At 40.3% G+C, this 16,071-nt stretch overlaps 1 protein-coding gene across 1 annotated transcript in view; it reads right to left on the reverse strand.

Moving 5' to 3' along the window:
- Window positions 1-16,071, reverse strand: part of ltbp1 (latent transforming growth factor beta binding protein 1) — a 131,255-nt gene that overhangs the window by 105,649 nt on the left and 9,535 nt on the right. The window contains exon 2 of the mRNA XM_085368952.1: window positions 15,623-15,693. Within this exon, the coding sequence (XP_085225078.1) occupies window positions 15,623-15,693 (71 nt within the window). The remainder of the gene's footprint in view (window positions 1-15,622; window positions 15,694-16,071) is intronic.

Here is a 16,071-nt window from a genome sequence, read left to right on the forward strand (position 1 = left end):
CTCGTACGCGCAGATGCTGAGACAAACACTGAGGAGAAAACACCTCTATACACTCAGGCAGGTATGGGAAGTGGAAGGGAACACAGCTGGGTAACAAAACACGGGTGATAATAATAAGACAAAGAAAAAAAATGTGAGAAACAGCATTTGGCCTAAACTGTTGCTAACAGGGATTATTTTGACTACATAAATGTCCTGCACATATAATGTGCTTTTCAGTATCCCAAGTGAAATACACATCACATGCACATTTGGTTTGTATTAGCAATTTTCTGTGATACCAACGAATTTGACCCATGAACATGCTTAAAAAGTAATTTGAAACAAATTAATTTAAAAGTGGTTTTTTTTTGTATTTCCTCTTTCTAACTGAGAAACCATTATTCCAAAAACAAGGTACTAGGGGTGCAACGATACTTGTATCGATATTGAACCGTTCGATACAGTGCTTTCGGTTCGGTACGCATATGTATCGAACAATACAAAATTTGTAATTTATTTTATCAACTTTCCTTCTGACGATGCTGTCTGTGTTGAGCGCTCAGTGAATCTGCGTTCGATTACTCCGCCTAGGCTGCACTGTCGAGCGCAGATCCACTGAGCGCTCAACACAGGCTGTATCCCAATTCAGGGTCTGCAGCCTTAAAGGCCGCATTTCAAGACCGATTACGTCACAGCGGCGCGCCGAAGGCTGTCCCAATTCAAAGGCTGCTCGAAATGCGGCCCTGAACTGCGTCCTTCATTTCCCTGAATTTTAAGGCTGTGGCAGTGTAGACTTCGTGGCCCAACATATCCCAGAATGCATAGCGCAGCGGTGCGTGTGGATAATTTTGCCGGAAAAAAAAAAACGGCGGATGAGGGGTGCCCGAAGAGTAAACTTTAAGTAAGTACTGAATATTATGTCACTTATTTATGTGCAAATGTTTAATAACGAAGAACATTAAAACATTACTGTTGGCCACATGTCGGCAAAGTTATGTGACATTAGTGACGTTTGTACTAACTTGGTTTTAAAGCCTTTACTTTAAAATATACGCCGTTCAATAGCTGAGCTTAATCCTACAGAGAATGATCAAAGCTCATGTAGAAAGAAACAAACAAATGAACAAAAGATTTTCTCCTTCATTTCTGTCAAACAAAGCTGTACGACACGTTTCCAGCTGTTAGTATCATGGTTGCTAGGCAACCTGGGCAGCGCAACGGAGGCTAGACCGTCCCATTTCACAAGCCTCGCACTTCCGGCCTTAGCGGTCTTTAAGTATGCGGCCCTTGAGGATCGTTGAGGCTGCGTACTTTAAGGCTGCAGAATCTGAATTGGGATACAGCCACAGACAGCATCGTCAGAAGGAAGAGCGAAGGGCAAGCTAGCGAGACAGAAGTTAAGCTCTCCTTGCAACATGGCAAATTGACCCTCCCCCACCCTCATTCAGATCTGGCGTTTGGAATTATTTTGGTTTTCATGTGAAGTATGACCCTGAAGGTAAGCGCGTCATGGACTAAAGTAAAACAGTATGTTGGATGTGCCACGCAATGCTCAATTACATGGGTGGGAACTAGTGTGTTAGCGCAGTTAGCTCGTTAACGTGTTGGCCGTCTAGCCCCACGCACAGGCAATCAGGGGTAGCTCGTTAACGGAGATTTGCCGTGTTGTGGCGTTAACGTCATTTCAACGAGATTAATGCTGACAGCACTAGTGGGAACACAACGAATATGACTGCTAATTTACGCCGACATCATCCTAGTGCAAAGACAAGTGGAAGCAGACAAAACAACAAGCATGCATGCTACAAACTTTACCCGAGTCATTTAGACAGCCGTTAGCACATGATTCTTCTTATGGGGACCTGATATGTTTAATATTGTGGCGAGCTCAGACAAGGAGGAGACGGAGGTATCGTTTGGTCTTGCTTCCCGTGAGCTAGCCAGGGAGCACAGCCGTTTATTGACATCTGCAGAAGAACACTGCCGCTAGCTAACTGCTCAGCGCGGCAACCGCACAGCAACAACAACAACAACACACAGGGCGCCCTCTGACCCCGGAAGGACACACCGTCGCAGTGAGAGGGCGTCACCCGTCACTATGGCAACATAAACAAAACATAACTGTACAAACAGAACCCCGAACAGCCCTGGCCCGCTACAATATGCTGCTGAGAATATAGCCCAGAAGAAGCGTATAGTATAGCTTTTATTTTGGAAAGAGCCATTTCTCTGTAATAAACTCTCTTTTCCAAAGATGAGTGATTCCTCAATCAGATACAGGGCTCGCAAAATCGCCTGCCTGACGTCCCAGGGCTAGCGATTTTTTCAGTCGGGCTACCAAAATCTATCTCTGCCCTGCCCGTCGGGCTATTGTAGGAAGGAAAAATATATGTCAATGCTTTTGCATTCTTTCGGAAATGTAGCTGGGTAATTATGTCATTGGCATCGGTGAGCCACTGTCAATATGTGACATATTGAAATCGCGTTTGAATTTGCGCTTGTTTTTTGCTTTCACTTTGCAATCGTGCGAACTGTGTATAGAGAGCGACAGCACTGATTGGTGAGTGACGATCATTTGCGCACCAATTCCTCTGACATCGTCTTATCAATCGTTAGCTTACTATGCAAACATGACAAGTGAAATCTCCCGCAGCTTAAACATGTGAGAGGTTGATCGCGCAGAGAATCGCTGACCGTTATGTGTGCGTGTGTAAAAGCAGCAGGATATATATTTTAGTTCTGCTGAGCCAAATAAGACAGGTCAGGGTGAAGAAGTGACAGCCAAAGAAAAGCTTACCACAAAACAGAAAAGTTATGACAAATCAGACTATAAGGCAAAAAGAAAGTGCAGCGTTATGGTTTCATGGACAAAATAATTTCTGTGGCTGCAATATGACGAGCTATATAACCAGGGCTGCACATAAGTGGTCCGCAGGTGCGCATTCGCTGTCAAAAAAAAAAAAAAAAACGCGCACAAGATATGAAGTTGCAACGCGTGTTTGCATACATAGGATTTTCTGGAGGACAGACATTTGTTTAGAACTCTTAAAGATGTCGAAGAAGCTCCTTTAAGCAATTACTTTGGTGTTCCTCCACCTCCAAAGAAATGTCAGCAGGCTGAACCACAAAAGAAGCGCGTATTCTCGGAAAAGTGGTTGCAGGAGGTGAGCTGGCTTCAAACAAATGATGAACGCACAGAGATGTGGTGCAGAATGTGCCGTGAAAATCCCACTCTAGGACAAAAACACTGCTTTTTATATGGACGCAAACGCGCGTTGCAACTTCTTATCTGGTGCGCGTCTTTTATTTTGACAGCGAATGCGCACATGCGGACCACTTATGTGCACCCGTGTAAATAACATAATGTTCTGCCGGGTGTGTTGTTGGTTTTCCCTCGATTTCTGAGTCGACAAGCGCCTTTGTTACTGGGACCAGTCATATTAAGAAAGGCCCACATTAGAACGCATGAGAAATGCAAGAAATGCATTATTGCTCAGTCTGCAATATCTTTCCCAGAACAAACACCAATTGCAAATAACATACTAAAAATAAACCCGAAAAATCTGTTTAGAACAGCTACTATGTTGCAAAGAGTGAACTACCACTGGCACAATTTAGCAGTCTTTGCAAACTTCAAAAAGCAAATGGCCTCGATCTTGGTTCCACTTGCCTCTTACCCGTAACTTCAGTGGAAATTTCAAATTCAGGCTCTGACACAGACTGATTCATGTCCTACACAGTTCTTACAAGTTCATAGACATTTCTGTTCAATTAGAACCAAGTATTTGAGTTGATGATTGTAATTTTTATACAATCTTGTAATTTGTTTTTCAACAATTTTTTGATTAATGTTTTGTTTCCTTTACAATATTATACTTTAATGTATAATATTGTAAAGGAAACAAAACATTAATCAAAAAATTGCTCCCTTTTTTATTCGGGCTACTTAAATTTATTTTGGGCTACCAAAAACGGAAGAGTCCCTGCCCGAAGGGCTACCAGGGATTTTGAAATTTTGAGAGCCCTGAGATTTTTTTTTTTTTTTTAATTACTTTTGTTTCAGCAACATTAAATTTAAAAACTGTACTTTTGAGTTAAAATATATATTTATAATTTTAATAAATGACAAATTAAAAAGGCATGAACATTTTTTTTGTATCGAAAAAATATCGAACCGTGATACCAAAGTATCGAACCGAACCGTGAATTTTGTGTATCGTTGCACCCCTACAAGGTACATATCAAACTGGGAATTCTGTGTAAAGGCATGTATCCAAAACTACAAAATCAAAAGTACTTGAGCATACCACAGAACATGTGGGTACATCTGACCAGCTGTTAATGTGAAATTAATGTGAAATGTCACTTAACAACTGATATTTTCAGGAGACAGTTTAGAAATACTTTTCGTCTATATACTTGACCTAATTATGAAATTTTGTGTGTGTGTGTGTGTGTGTGTGTGTGTGTGTGTGTGTGTGTGTGTGTGTGTGTGTGTGTGTGTGTGTGTGTGTGTGTGTGTGTGTGCGCTTAAAGGTCTTTGTGTATGTTTATAAAGGAGACCAGCCAAAAGCATGTAATTAGACAAGGCACTATTCTTGCCGAGCAGATGATAGGGGCATCCATCTATCAACTACAAAGCCCGTCTCACAGGCAGCATAGCAGAAGTTTACATACTGTACTCAAACACACATGCACATACATGCATAGATATGTTTGGATAAACCATACAAAGGAAACTGACTGAAGATAAGCCACACATCTGGACCTCCATCTGACTATTCACTGCCCAACTTAAAAAGAAAACCTTAGTTCCACATTCTAACCCTAAACTAAATAACTTTAATTAAATTCTGTCTATAAAGTCAAAAATTCTACTGCTTCTGTGTGTTTGTGTGTTTGTGTGTGTGCGTGTGTGTGTGTGTGTCAGCAGCAGGAGAAATGACTCAGAAAGAGTCCCTCTTTTTCTCCCCATGGGCCCTGAGGGTGTGTCACCTCCTCACTAAGCTTGTTAGACTAATTGGCAGTTTTGAGGTTGGTGAAAATGATTAATGAAAGGAAACTAAATGATGGCTGAAAGACATCTCCTGCAACAAGGACAACATACACCCTGTGTGGTCATCCACGTGGCTCACGACAATGCTAATATACTGAGTGAGATCTGTACACATTTCCTCCTCACATGATGGATATGATGCAGTTTCACTGATGACATACAGTTTGAAGTCGCTTTTTTGGGAATACTTCGTTACACTTTCTACATTGTTCAGCCGTGCAACAGCAAGCACTCTTTTGCTTTCACCCTCACAAACCGTCTGAAAAGCTCCAATGCAAGTTAGTAATGCAAGTCCCCCCTTATGGTCACCCCTTGTGGAAGGATTTAAAATTCTTTCACAACACTGGACAGCCACACCCCAAACTTAATTAAATGCAAGACTTACTTTTAGCTGCAATGAACGAGACTGTTATTTTAAAATCAACAGATTGTTCTGTGATCAAGCTCTGATCATCTGTACATATACTGATTACTTCTACACTCTTATTTTAGCCCTAACACTAAAAAAGTTAAAGTTGAAAGATGTATCGTTTTAGGTTAAGCACAAACTTTAGCAGCACTGAAATGCACTAAATCCAGGATATCCACAATACATTTATACTCCAACAACCACAGCCCAAAGAAGTGTGGACTCCCTTTCACCATATAATATCAGTCGAGTTACACCCATCTTCTATAAAGTGATTACCTCACAGATTACATCATTGCTGTCCTTTCTCCCCTGAAGCTGAATTATGTTAGTATTTTGAAACAACCCCACAGTTAATTTTCCAGTTTGGGTGAAGCTTTTTGCTTTCTTTTCTGACTAGCATAAATAGTTTTCATTTCCCCCACCCCTCACTGGCCTGGAGCAAAGGCTGCCATCTGTTCTGCAAATAGTTTTCTCTCTCGCTCTTTCTCTGAGGTCAGCTACATGAGAGCAGCGGTCTGTGACAAGAGTGACGGAATAAGTGATGGTAATTTACTCGTTAGCTGGGGACAGGAAATAGTCATGCTGATGTCCTCACCCTTTTGATCAAACCACGCTGGGCCTGGTGTTCAGAGAGCCCCTTCATATCCTCGCCGGGGTCTGTAAGAGTAGAAATTATTCGTTGTGTGTGCTGCTGTTTTCATGTTGTATGGTTTCAAGGTGAGAGGCAGAAACTGTGAGGCATAATGACTTTCTTTGTGTCTCTGCCTTGATGCAGGAACTACAAATTCCCAAGTGAAAAAAAAAATGCTGAGATTTTATGGGTAAGTGCTAGAGCCTGTTTAACCTTGTATGTGGCTGGGACAGATGTTCACTGAATTCAGAAGCAGGTAGCAGTGGAAAGATATGACATCGATATATGAGATATTGAATTCCACATTATCTGAGTCACTGCTGGCCCTCAAATTCAGATTAGCTCAGATAAGAGTGTCTGCTGAGAATCTATTGGCCTCTCTAATCCCTATCTTTCTGTTGGCCAACAATAACACTAAAGAATCCCTGTTATATTAACAATCCGAATAAGTCAGCGTAATGCACTAAATGCACTTTGGTTTGATGTAACACTAACAGAAAGCAATTCTAACCTACAGCTGTTTAGTGGGTGTTGATAGCCATGTTACCATGTGAACAAAGCCAGCTAGGGATCTCTGGGTACAAATGGTGGTTGTACCCTAATCGCTCAACATTGTGCTATACAGAATCCTGTCAGTACGAAAACACACAACCTTTTCTAGGAATCCCCTGCAGGTGTCTGTCTTAGAAGATACACTTGAGAACATAAGGATTCAGTGCAGTCAGATCAAAGTGCTACCACAATAAGTTTAAGTCTGTGTCATAAGACATTGGGCCATTATACAAACCTAAAAGTCAGGTGTGTATTGCAAATCAGCTATCTAGGCAGATCGCTCACACGAACTTAATGTGTAATGTGACATGTTCGAAAGACAGCCTTCAAAAATTTCCTGACATGATTCTTCTGAAAATGTTACAAATTCACACGTAAAAACAGCCTTGCTCATCAGGTCAGGTCAGTCATTTCTGGTAACAAAGGGTTTCGTTTTTGCTGAAACTGAAATCCTGCAGGTTCACAAACATAAATGGTTGTTTGGTCTGAAACAGGATAAACACAACGTGCTAGCTAATACTGTCAGATTAGCTACATCTTTGCTTACACATAGACTTGTCAAAAACACAAAGTAATTCTACATGCATGTTTCAAGAGCACCATATAATGAACATTCAACACAGAAGGAACAGTCACTTTACTTTTTCAAGCAGATGCAAGATCAATATGCTTCTTGGGAAAAGGCAAAGATATTCATAAAGCTAAGGAACAATTCATTAGCTCTTGGCTGACTTGTACTTGTAGGCTGCCCTCTGCTAGGTACAATTACCAATATATTAATATCAAAGTTTAGAAAATAGGGATCAGAGAATATGCCAAATGGCACATGAAATATTCCATAAGTTAAAACAGCACTCTTTCTGTTAAAAGCTAAAGTTATCCCATATGACAACCGAACCTTATCAGGGGACCAGTTCCTCCTACCCAGGATAGAGTTACCAGTGCCAACCCGTGGATCTTAAGGGAGAGCACCTGATTGCAAGGTCTTAGCCCAATGGAGGAGACATAAGCTTGCTCTCCTATAGGCCCATCACATGCACGGGGGGCCGGAAGAGGCTTTGGTTGCAAAGCATTTCAAGAGGCAGTCAAAGGTGGAGGTCCTGGTGGTGCATGAGGTCGAGAGACACTGATCAGATACAGTCAGGCTCACCTCAATGCACAGTTTGGAGTCTGGTGGAGAGAGGCTGGACTGTTCCAATCTGGAGTTGCCCTCGTTAAGAAGCAGGGGGCATGGGTGGGTATTTTTGTATACCCCAGTTCGCTGAGTGTATGTTTGGGTTTTTTCCAGTGGATGAAGCTGCTAGAGCAGTTAGCTGCTACTGCGATTGAAAGCAGAAATGGGAATAAAAAAATGACAAATTGAAAGCCCTTCCATCAGTGGGAAGAAGAAATCACCTGTGTGAAAAGACCTGAAAACACTCCTCATTTCCATGACTGTGGACTTGCCCACTGCAGTGGTGCTTGTGAGATACTCCTCAATAAATATAGGAAGAGTGAATAGAGGGTAATGGCTAAAATAGTTATTTATACATTTTAAATAAAAAAAACATTTTATCTTGATCTTTGTAAATATCTAATATGTCTTAATTGAAATAAAACACCACTTATTTTTTCTTACAGTGAAGCCACAAGCGTTCTGTTAATGCATACTGATTGGGCCATTAAGTATTTATGAGAGGGAACACAACAGTTAATACCAAGATGCTGCTGCTACAAATTCTCTACTGCTACTTGCTTCATGCCTGAAATCAAAATGCAGTAAAGTGATGCTGTGACATTCCTAATAAAGTATTGTGTTGCAATCAGTCAATTAGAATTTATACTGCAATCAAGACCTACAATTCTTCTTAACTGTTTTCTCAACCCTTTCCATTAAAATAAAAACACAATGACAAATGAGGAAAATGTTCACCCCAAGATTTTGTTTTAACAGGGCCCCATTTATTCTGGACATCCGGACATGTTGCACTCTGTCTTAATAGGCAATAGAAACATGACAACAGATACATTTCATTTTAACCTGCTATCAGCATACTTTAACACAAAGTCAAGTACCCACTATTTACCCTCATGTCTGGCTGCTATCTTCCAGAAAGTAAACTAAGCAGTTCTAAAATTTTGCAAAGCTATTTTCTGAATGAGGTAATCGTAACATGTTTACTTCAAGCAGACTTGACAAAGCACTATTCTGCCCTGCAATTCAATAATCTGCAGACATTTGTTTTCATCCAGAGAGGAAGACTAATCGGAATGTCTCCTGATAATTCCGCCTGAATCAGATGATTCCTGTGTAGCAGAATCACATGTTGTCAGCCACGAATGCCAAAGAGACAAAGAGAAACACTGCTCTGCAGCAGTAACTAAATACCCAACATTCGTGTTTGTCCAATTTCTGTCACTTATTGGAAGCAAGGAAGAACACAAGGAACTGACTGATAATTATTGGGGTTACATGGTTGTTTGGTGGCTTCTTTAATGTATAGCATAATTTTTTTTTAAATTGAACTTTCTTGACTCTTACAGTTGCCTCAGTTGGATGGTGGAAGGATTTTCCACTAAAAAATAAAATTGAAGAACAAATTTCTTAGATTATCTGACTAATAAGTCATGGCATCTTCCCTTCCATTAATAACATCAACAGTGTCCCTAAAGAACAGAGTCTCTCAGTAAGAACAACAAAACAAGGAATCGTAGCTTCAGATATTATAATATATAATAATAATATTTTTAGTAGTAACATTGTTAGATAGCAAGCAAGGTAAGGTTAGCCAGCTTCCTGCCTACTAAGAAGGGACGGGGATCCAAACCTGAACGGTCTTTTTTATGGCTAGTATTAGCTAACACTAGTGTGCCTGCTAACACTGATAAATTCCAAGCACAGGAAATTACAATCTTGAGTAGATAACATCAGATAATATAACAAAACTCTTAGGGAAGATGTGACATGTCTGGGTTTCTAACACTACCATATGTCTGAGTGGGGTTTGTCAGACAAATTTGCCAGCAGATAGGAACTATGATAGTAATTTATGTTAGTATCAGTGTTGATTTTAACTGACAGTTAACCAAAACAAAGCTAACGTTACACTAGCTTTGTAAAGTAATACGCAATGGGGTTAGCTGAGTTAACCACATAAACGTATCCAGCTTTGGTAGCTTTGTTGCATCCAAGTCTGTTTTGTTGAGTATACAGTGCACACTCAGGTGTACCTACAATGATCACCCTGTTTTTGTAAGACACCTGGCATACAGTAGTTATAGTTTTGCCAGATTAAAATGCACAGCAGTCTTCCATATGTCATCATTGATTTAACCAATGCTAACTTGCTCAAGGTAGGTGAGCAAACACAAACATCAAAAACAGAATGCTGACTTTCATTCAGCAAACAGCCAAAAGTGGTAATAGTAACACTTTTCTAAGCATTCACAGAGCTTCTTTGTCATGTCAACATGAAATAACTCCATTTACATGACATAAATAGTCCTGCTCAGAATATGAAAGGAGAGGAGAAGCCTCCAAATGAAAATTAAGCCATAATTTAAAAGAAAGGTGCGTAATACCTTCATACATTACAGGCTGTATTCAGCCACAGAGTAGTAAGCAGATCCAGAGGCGACACTTTAAATGTCACACGTATTACTGTGTGGTTGCTTTGGGGGTGGGAGGGCATTTGCATAATGTTTTCGCCCTGTCTGCCATATGAATGAGAATGTGAAGCTACGATCTAAAGAGCGACCCTCCTCTCTGAACCCAACCCTACTGGCCACAAATAAACTGTGGCTGTTGCACAAGGCATGCACAGCTATAAAAAATATTGATTCAGCTGGTGCAAACTATTTAAACCATGTATTTAATACATGGGAATTGTATTCCACAGTTGCTCCAAATCTAAAAGAAGGAAATGTATGCCTCACAGCCTATCTCAGTATAGAAACGGAGAAAAAATACAGCAAAACAAATCACTACTTACCAACTACAATATCCTGCACAGGCAGAAAAACATTAAAGTTTGCTTTGAGGTGGGTATTATCAATCCAAAGATAAACTATTGCTTCGTCAATTGCATCATAACTTCAGCATGTGATTATGAGACCTCCTATGAACAGATTACAGAGACTGCATACCAAACCACCAGAGGAATGTCCCCTATTGGTCATTGTGCTGTGGGTTTGCAGTGTTTCCTGTGCCTGTATAAACAAAAGCAGTCTCTCCACCCACATGCTGCAACTCTTCAAGTCCAAGCTGATATGAGCTGTTAAGCCCAACGCAGACACATCACTGGCAAGCAAACAAATCGTATCCTTTTGATGGGAATAAAAGCAGTAAAAAAAATTGAAAGACTGGTACTAAAGAGACGGTAACATCAACATCCCTCATCTTGGCCATACCCCTTTACCACCATGCAGTGCAGGGCAGCGAGTCGCCTGCTTCTTCTGGGTACAGTGCGAGTGGCTGTCTGGGCCTATTAATACAGTATTTTTGCAGTATTTCTTTTATACAAAACAGAAAAGCTGCCAGCTCAATGAGATACTAGGAGAAGAAGACCAAGAGGTCCTTAAAACCATCAAGGACTACAGATTTTATGGATATAAGATTGTTGTTGTTGTTTTTAATATCAACATCACAGCACACTGAACAAATAGAAATAATAACACTGTGACAGTTCCAAATGATTAGAATATATTTTCTAGTGCCTTTAAAAGGGATCCTGAACTGCTCCCATATCCCCTTCTATTCAGTCTCAGTGAGGTGGTAATCACAGAAGCTTTTTTTTCTGAAAAGACCTCAACAACCTGCCTGAGATAGGGACTCAAACATTCTGGGAAAAACAAATTTAAGTCTCTCGTAGCAATTACCTTTTTAATCTTATTTTTTCATCTTTATCCATCTCATAATCAAGTTAGGACTGCAATGAGTCCTCTTAGTTTTATTCAAGCTAAAGTCAACCTTCAAATTTTCCTTATAGTTACTTGAAATTTTAACTAATAAAAAAGCAATAACATGATTTTTAAAAACTCATCATTAATGTTTTGGCTATCACCAAAAACGATACTTTTTTCCCCTCAAAGTAACTGTATCAAAAGAGGGGATCCATCCAACCATTCTCTTCTGCTTATCCTTTTCAGGGTCACGGGAGTGTGATGTGCTATTGTCAGAAGGTGTGCTGTGCCTCCCAGCACAGCCTCAAGAGCATCATAGAGCTGTTTTTAACCCATTACAAGGACTGTTATCTGCTCCTTTGTGCAAGAAGGAATGTCCTGTCCTTACAAATTGACTTCTAACAGGCAACTGGTGTGAATCCAATCAGAAACAGACTTCATGAGGATGTCCTGCAGCCCTCTTGTAGGCCCTGTGCTCCCTGCCCGGGACGGTAGAGCAAGACTGGCATTGGACATGAAACACCAGAGTTGGCAGGTCCACCACCCTGTGCTTTTTACAGATGAGAGCAGGCTCACCCTGAGCACATGTGTAAGATATGAAAAGGTGTGGAGAAAGTTATGCTGCCTGCAGCATCATTCAGCATGACTGGTTTTGGTGGTGGGTCAGTGACGCTCTGGGGAGGCATCTCCACTGAGAGCAACAAAGACCTCTACAGGCTAGTCAACGGCACCCTGACTGCCATTACATATTAAGATAAAATCCTGGGACCCAGGGTCAAACCTTACGCTAGTGCAGTAGGTCCTGGTTTCCTCCTGGTGTATGAAAATGCCTTGTCTCATGTGGCATGAGAATGCAGGCAGTTCCTGGAGGATTAAGGAAGTGATGCCATGGTCTGGTCCCATGCTCATCTTACGTAAATCCAACGGAAGATGTTTTGGGTGTCTTTGAATTCAGCCCTCTGTAGGTTGATCATTTTCATCAGACAATTTGTGTTTGGTATCCTTTCACTCCTTTCACATTACTTAGTCTGTATCAGTATAGATATCCAGCATGATTGCTTCCCCATTAAGATCTGATCTGTTTTTTATGTTTGTAACAGTGTTTGGGCACAAACAGCCCAAACACTGTGGATGGGTCTGGTTCAGTCATTTTTATTAGCAAAGGGGAAGCAGATGGATTTGGGTAGATCCACATCCACAATCAACAAAGGTTAGCATCAGTCTCTCTGGCACAGGCAACCAGGACGTGTTGCATCCAACTTGGGTTTGTTTTGTGTGGCAGCTGTGAAGTTAAATGCAGAAGTTTTCCAACAAGAGTCCACAAAACAATACAGACAATACAAAGTTCTCTTTACAGCAACTCTCTTCTACATTTACACCAGCATTTTGTCTCATTATAGTTAATCTCTCTGTGCTGTCAAGCGTCATTTGTACAGAACCCTCCACAATGTTTAGGACAAAGATGTAATTCTTGTGGCTTTGACTTTCAGCTTTAATTCAAGGGGTTTTAAAATATTTTTGCATGAACTGTTTAAGAATTACACCAATTTTTTATAAACAATCGCCCATTTTCATTGGTTCAAAATTAACAGCACAACTGACTAAGGAGCAGTTTCATGACAAACAAAGCAGGAATAATATTAGTTGATTCAAAGTGTTGTATTTTATAGCTGTTTTATAGCTTTTTACTGTACTTTTTAATGCAATTTAAAATAAAAGACTCAAAGAGATGTTAGTGAGAGATGTCATCATGAGGCTGAAAAACCCAAATAGACCTATAAGAGAGAGTAAAAACTTTAGAAGTGGCCAAGTCAACAATCTAGTGCATTGTGGAAAAAATGAATAAATGCATTGATTAGCTCAGCAACACCAAAAGGCCTGAAAGAAGACACACAGAAGACAGAAGTGCATGACGAACAATTATTTCCCTGGTTATAAAAAAAAACAAAAAACTTTTAACCAAGTCAAGAAAGCTCATGAGGAGGCACGTGTACCGGAGTCTACGATCACGAGATGAGCAGAAATACAGAGGCTTACAACAAGGTGCAAACTACTGGTTACATCCAGAACTGAAAGGTCAGATTAGACTTCAACCGTAAAACATTTAAGAGCCGTCAGAGTTCTGTAAAAAAAAAAAAAAAAAAAAAAAAAGTAGAACAAAACCAGGCGACTAGTGTTCATCAATGGTGTCCGTGTGTTGTAGACTTGAGGCACTAGCTGCAAAGTCAATTTAACCCTTTCTCACATTGCGGTCACTACAGTGGACAGCTATTCAAAGGCAGTTTTCTTGTCTTTGTGTCAGTGTTGATGGTATACTTGCAGATAAACCACTACATATGTCACTCCATACTCTGCCATCCGCTGGTCGTTTAATGTTACTATAGATGTATGACGTGTTTCATTGTAATTATTGTTATTTAACCCTTTCATGCATGAATTATGATAACCTCAATCAGGATTTTTTCTTAAGTATTTTATTAATCTTTTCATGCCTAAAGATTAATAAAAATACTTAAGAAAAAAAATCCTGATTGCGGTTGTCATAAATTCTCATCTCAGCATGTCACGTAAGGCCATTTGTCACATGCTGCCTACGTCTCACCATTAAGCACAACTGCTCTTTAAACATCTGGACCACAGCAATGCTGGCTGCTGATAGAAGAACTTTCCCATTTTAGAGGCCTAAAGATAGTTTTAGGTTGGTTGGTATTAGGAAGTTTGTGGGGAAATTGTGGCATTAGTCACAAGTTCATCAGCCAGGAGAGTGTGGTTTGCCTCCCACTTGGACCTTTGTGTTATGCTCTTGGTTTTGCTTTTTCCCCACTTATTGATTAGTTTCTATTTATTTATATATTTTTTTATTTTGCTTTAACTTGCTTTTTAGTTTTAGGCACTAACAAATAGTAGTAGGCACTTAAAGGTCAGGGTTAAGAAAAGGGTTAGGGACCACAGCCCCCCACAACAGTAGCATTGCACTTTGAAAAATGATGAGTTGTCAAAGCTTCATAGGTAATCCACTGCTGCCAAAAGACACGTTGTCTGTTTTGTCAAAAAGCAGAAGCTTTGACAGTATGTCTTAAAGGAAGCCAGAGGCAAACACAGGGAGAGCCGTTCAACGGGACCACATGGCGATGCTCTACAGAGAAAACAACCTTCTTTCCCAACTACAACTGATGGGCACAACACTGGAGAAAAGCTGTTTACTTCCTGAATAGCAAGTGAGTTACCCAAATAAGAAAACAGCCTGAACAATGTTTCTGAGCCAAGAGACACAGTCCATTTCAAATCTGTTTCTCTTTCACTCTGACTCATGTTCTCCCCAGTTGGACGGTACAATAATAACCTCCTCATGACTCTGCAGACAGCAATTTAAAAATGTAAAACATCCAGACACTACGACTCATTCACGAGACGCATGTTCTCCTTGGGAAAAGAATTAAACGAGAAGCCGGCAGATAAAAGATGGAGAGGATTGCAGAGGAAAAACAATGCATGGATGGATGGAAACAATAATGGGAGCTGCTGCAACTGACTGCTAGCGATATGGGAAAAAATACAAGGCACACTGTTAACTGGGAGATCTTCCTCGCTACCACCAAGTACTTGCTCATCAGGCAGTGGTTTCAATTTCTTTCCTGGCCACGTTCCTCGACCACACAATTGTTTATACCATAAAAGCACCAAATGAGGGAATATCTTTTAGAATAATGGTATTATTTTACACCAGAGCTCCATTTAATCAAAGAATCCATGTCAAGATACCCTGAAGCTTTTCTGGTGACTTTTTCTAACACTGCAAACGGGTATATTTTCATAACTCTGAGTATACGTAGGAAAAACACACTTTATATTGTCTTTGCTTTAAAATGTTGCCCATCTGTAGTTCATCTACACAATGCCCATCTACACAATTACAGAACATCAGTTTTTGCTTTGTTAAGTATCCCATTTTTGTGAAAGAAAATGATTTTAGAACTTCTGCAGGAGTCGAACCAGAAGAAGAATGAGAGACAGTTGCAACACAGCATCTAGTGCTCTTACGTAGCCTGGAGTAGCAGTTTTAATGTAAAGGTGCTGTTGTGCTGAAAGGTGTTCAGTGCAAACTTACGCATCGTGCACCGCTGTGATCCCTGAGATTTACTCCAGCCGTGACAGCACTGCCCTCCACAGACATTCACCCTGCAAACACCAAACAAGAAAAGGCAGATAAAACAACTAGAACCATAGAAAGCCAGTTAACGTACATGCTGGCACATAACTTGATGCTATCCCAGCATCACCTCTTTTTCTACATTCTTGCACCTAAACACGTGTGTAATTTGGCAGTCTGGTTTCGTCTTCAAATTTCTTCAGCGTCAGATTTAAATAAAGAAATGGAACATATTAATGTTTATTTGAATTTTTAACACCTAAAAGTTTGATCTTCATGCACATGTTCCATCATAGTTAGGCAGACGTTTTCCAGACTTGAATGCTCACAGAGGGCTTGAGATGTGGTTTGGCCTCGTGACATTAAGTATGACTGGAAAGGCAAGATTTGTCTGTAAAACAGTGTTT

This window comes from Diplotaxodon limnothrissa, linkage group LG13 (assembly GCF_057381915.1).
Source record: "Diplotaxodon limnothrissa isolate DT_005_m linkage group LG13, D_limnothrissa_male_GT1.1, whole genome shotgun sequence".
Lineage (NCBI taxonomy): Eukaryota > Metazoa > Chordata > Actinopteri > Cichliformes > Cichlidae > Diplotaxodon > Diplotaxodon limnothrissa.